The following is a 5,059-nucleotide window of genomic DNA, read 5'->3' on the forward strand; positions in this document are numbered from 1 at the left end:
CCCACCTAAGCCTAAACCTAAAGGCTCTTATAAGCCGCTAGTTAGCTAATATATGATGAAAGACAGGAAACAGAAAATACCGTTGAGGCGTTGGACTCAACTGCTTCAAGTCAAGGTAGTTGAGTTCTCTCAAACTTCACACTTCCTCCTCTACAAAAGAATATCTAACAGTCAACCCCTACCAGCCTTCTCTCTCTCTCTCTCTCTCTCTCTCTCTCTCTCTCTCTCTCTCAAATCAAAATCCCTCACATCCCAATAGCAAAAAAAAAAAAAAAAAAGAAGGAAAAAAAACAACTCTTGCACTTCATTTTGTTTTATATCCTTAAATCAGCTACACCCGCACCTCTCTCTCTCTCTCTCCTTGAGCTGCAGTTAGCTAGGTAGCCACCATTGGCATCCCATAAAACAAACCCGTTGGTCACAAGTTCTAGTTGAAAACTCTTAACATCTATATTATAGCATGCACTAAGCTTGCCATGGGCGTGGACATGTCTAACAATCCACCAACTTCTCGCACCAAGGACTTCTTTGCCTCCCCAGCCCTCTCCCTCAGCCTTGTACGTACCATTCATTCTTCTTCACAATCCTTTTCATTTCTTCTCATCCATTTCCTTTACATGTTTGTGTTAAATAACTTTCTTTTTTGTTTTTTGTATTTGGGTTTTGAAGGCTGGGATTTTTCGTGATGCTGGAGAAACGGCGGCGGCTAGCAGGGAAGTGGAGGATGGAGACGAGGGCAGCGGAGGCGCAGGCAGTGTCCGCCGTAGAGAAGACACGGCAGAGATTAGTAGTGAGAACTCGGGGCCCGCGAGGTCAAGATCGGAAGACGAATTCGATTTAGAAGGAGAGCACGATGAAGATGATGGTGATGGAGACAACAAGAATAAGAAGAAGAAGAGAAAGAAGTACCACAGGCACACCACTGAGCAAATCCGAGAAATGGAAGCGTAAATTCCATATTCCCTCTCTTTTTCCTATTTTTCTGTTTGTTACGCTTTACAATACAAGCGATATTAAAAAGGAGAATCGAGCACAACACCTAAGTGCAAAGTTAATCATATGAACTTCAAGTCCTTCTTTCTTTTCTTCAATTTAGCTCTTTTATTTCAAATTTTAACACTTAATTCATAGTAGAGTTTTTATTTTATTTTTCTTTTCAAAATTCCATGTTTTGTTGGAAATTGGATATGACTTATTGGAATTTGAATAATGCACATGGTTTTGGAATTGGTCGGCGTTAATTCTTTTTAGTTTTCATGCCACACAAGGCATGCAGCTTTATGAACAAAAAAGATAACTTTATCATGTACGATGTACTACAAAGATCCAAAGATGACTCAATCTTTTAAATGACTCCCCTTTTTGCTCTTGTTTTATATGCAAGTAGTTATCTCTCTCTACAGCAAAGAAGAAAACTAAAACCACTAATTAATTTCCTGAATCCAAATTAGTTGATTTCAATTAAAAATAATCAGTGTGATCTACATGCAATGTGTTCCTATATTGTCAATGAACATCCTGCCTCTTACATGATGAAACTTCTGCAGGCTATTCAAAGAGTCACCCCATCCAGATGAGAAGCAGAGGCAGCACCTGAGCAAGCAATTAGGCCTTGCTCCAAGGCAGGTCAAGTTTTGGTTCCAAAATCGTCGAACCCAAATCAAGGTACTTCATTTCATTTTCTGATCATTTCTATTGACAGTGTTGCTTCTTGTTCTTTTAAATAGTTTGTAACGAAGAATGGGATGGTTGGTTCTTTTTCACAGGCCATACAAGAGCGCCATGAGAACTCTTTGTTGAAAGGAGAAATGGAGAAACTCAGAGATGAAAACAAGGCAATGAGGGAGCAAATAAACAAATCTTGTTGCCCCAACTGTGGCACTGCAACCACTAGCAGAGATGCCAGCCTCACGACCGAAGAGCAACAACTGCGAATCGAAAATGCCAGACTTAAATCCGAGGTTCGAGTTTTGTAAAATGCTCAAGTTAATATTGTACATGTCACATGTTTGGAAGTGACTAAGTGGCTCCAATATATAATTATGTAGGTTGAAAAACTCAGAGCAGCTCTTGTGAAAAATCCTCCTGGGACATCCTCTCCTTCATGTTCTTCTGGGCATGACCAGGAGAACAGAAGTTCTTTGGACTTCTATACTGGAATTTTTGGTCTAGAGAAGTCGAGGATTATGGAGATAGTGAATCAAGCTATGGAGGAGCTTAAGAAGATGGCCACTGCAGGGGAACCACTCTGGGTTCGGAGTGTGGAGACTGGCCGCGAAATACTAAACTATGATGAGTACATCAAAGAGTTCAACATTGAAATTCCTGGAAATGGGAGGCCGAAGAGATCCATCGAGGCCTCCAGAGAGACAGGGGTGGTGTTTGTGGATATGCCGCGGCTGGTTCAGAGTTTCATGGATGTGGTACACACTAGCACCTCTTGTATGCATGAAGCTGAAATCTTATATCATGAAAAGTCTTATTGCCTTGTAGGTATAAGAATTGCGAGCTAATACTTATAATATTATGATTTTGATCTGCAGAATCAATGGAAGGAAATGTTTCCGTGCATGATCTCGAAGGCAGCCACTGTTGATGTTATCAGCAATGGTGAAGGAGACAATAGAAATGGTGCTGTACAATTGGTAAGCTGCAGAATTATGCCCTTTTTGTTTCCTTTTCTCCATAAACATAGAAACCCATTTTCTTTCATTTGGATGAGCTGCAAAGTTCGTTTTTGACATGAATACGTAAGATCAGTCTGCCTGCAGCATAGATCAAAGCCTTTTGCAGATGTTTGATAGTTGAGTGTGGTTGCAGATGTTTGCAGAGCTTCAAATGCTTACACCATTAGTTCCAACAAGAGAAGTGTACTTTGTTCGATGCTGCAAGCAACTGAGTGCTGAGCAATGGGCTATCGTAGATGTTTCGATCGACAAAGTTGAAGATAACATCGATGCATCGTTGGTGAAATGCAGAAAGCGTCCCTCTGGTTGCATCATGGAGGACAAATCAAATGGCCATTGCAAGGTATGTAGATTTGTTAGCAAATGTCAATCTTTTAATCTTGTGTGCATAGAACATGACATTAGATCGGCATCCTTTGGTGAGATTTTCAATTCATTCATTGACTGCATTTCAAGAACCTAGACTGCCCCGAGTGTGAATTTTGGGACATCAGAATTTTAGATGAAGTACCTACATGAGTATTGGTTTTGTTTTGACAATTGACTTTGGCCAGGGAATGGAAACTACACAAAAATGAAAACAGAAACACAGAGGTGAAAATGATAGAGCCATGCATAAATATTCAGTGGTGCAAACAAGGTTTATAATGATTAATAATGGTCTACAGGTAATCTGGGTAGAACACTTAGAATGCCAGAAAAGCACAATTCAGACCATGTACCGCACCATTGTCAACAGCGGTCTAGCATTCGGTGCAAGACATTGGGTTGCAACGCTGCAACTGCAATGCGAACGGCTTGTTTTTTTCATGGCAACCAATGTTCCTATGAAGGATTCAACTGGTATGTCCAAGTTAAACAGAATTCAAATACATACAGAATCGCTGCAGCAGGGGACATATAGTCTCTAATAAAATGCTTGATACTGATTACTGAATATTAGGTGTAGCCACCCTGGCTGGAAGAAAAAGCATATTAAAATTGGCACAAAGAATGACATGGAGTTTTTGTCGTGCAATCGGAGCATCAAGCTATCATACCTGGACTAAGATCTCAAGCAAGACAGGGGATGACATAAGGATTGCCTCCAGGAAGAACTTGAATGACCCTGGAGAACCTCTCGGCGTGATCTTATGTGCAGTTTCTTCAGTATGGTTGCCTGTCTGTCCTTACGTCCTCTTCGATTTCTTAAGAGATGAGACTCGCAGGAATGAGGTTAGCAAAGATGGCTCTGTTTACAATACAACTGTACTAATCAATAATCATGTTAATTGTTAAGATAATTGTTTGACAGTTTTTTGCTCTCTAATTGCTAGTGGGACATTATGATAAATGGAGGCCCAGCTCAAACAATTGCCAACCTATCCAAAGGACAAGATCGTGGCAATGCTGTTACTATCCAAGTGGGTTCTCCTCCTTCACGCACAAGTTAATAAGCCTCATATTTCTAATGCAAAATATTCATAATTTTTGCTTATATATTCTGGAATTCCAATCTTTCAGACCATGAAATCAAAAGAGAACAGCATGTGGATACTGCAAGATACCTGCATAAATTCTTATGAGTCAATGGTGGTCTATGCTCCGGTGGATATAACCGGCATGCAGTCTGTGATGACCGGATGTGACGCAAGCAACATTGCCATATTGCCTTCCGGGTTCTCAATTCTTCCGGATGGGCTGGAGTCAAGGCCTATGGTCATCACTTCCAAGCAAGAAGACAGAAGCAGTGAAGGAGGAACTTTGCTGACAGCAGCATTTCAAGTCTTAACTAATTCCTCTCCTACAGCCAAACTAACTATGGAATCTGTGGAGTCTGTCAACACCCTTATATCATGTACCTTGAGAAATATTAAAACAAGCTTGCAGTGTGAGGATGGCTGATCACCACAACTTTATTAATTAGCTAGACGTAGTTAACAGTTAAACATAGGGTTTTCTTTCTTCTTTATTTTTGGAATTACCAGTGGTTTTAGCATATGTTTTGTGAGTTTGTTTCATTCGTTTTGGTTGGAATGGGAGACTTGTACTGGAGGGCAAGTCTACATCAGTATTCTGGCAAGATTTGATTTATAATCTTTATAGTTTTACAAGTTTCCATGTACAGAACTATTTATCAATGTGAAATTTGCTTAAAGTTAATTGGTATTGCATTCTTACCATCTGAAATGGTCCAGATAAGCCCATACCATGCATTACAGCAGATAATCCTGCTGAATGCCACACTAAAGCAAAGCAAAACTGGCTTGCCTAAAAGAAACTCTATAGATTAACAATCAGTCAACATGGTAAACTATCATTTACCACAAGGTTAAAGAAAGTAGCACGTGTTACAAGTCAGATGTAATTTACACCAGCTCTAACTCGCACTG

The 5,059-nt window shown here is 40.1% G+C and overlaps 1 protein-coding gene across 1 annotated transcript; it reads left to right on the plus strand.

Moving 5' to 3' along the window:
- Positions 1-339: 339 nt before the first annotated feature.
- On the plus strand, positions 340-4,829 carry LOC117621072 (homeobox-leucine zipper protein GLABRA 2). The gene is made up of 11 exons (XM_034351347.1): positions 340-557; positions 670-947; positions 1,548-1,665; positions 1,767-1,961; positions 2,049-2,423; positions 2,544-2,645; positions 2,821-3,030; positions 3,356-3,530; positions 3,631-3,902; positions 4,004-4,090; positions 4,191-4,829. The coding sequence occupies exons 1-11, from the start codon at positions 477-479 to the stop codon at positions 4,569-4,571; spliced, it is 2,274 nt and encodes a 757-aa protein (XP_034207238.1). The 5' UTR covers positions 340-476; the 3' UTR covers positions 4,572-4,829.
- The last annotated feature ends 230 nt before the right edge of the window (positions 4,830-5,059 follow it).

This window comes from Prunus dulcis, chromosome 3 (assembly GCF_902201215.1).
Source record: "Prunus dulcis chromosome 3, ALMONDv2, whole genome shotgun sequence".
NCBI classification, from domain to species: Eukaryota; Viridiplantae; Streptophyta; class Magnoliopsida; order Rosales; family Rosaceae; genus Prunus; species Prunus dulcis.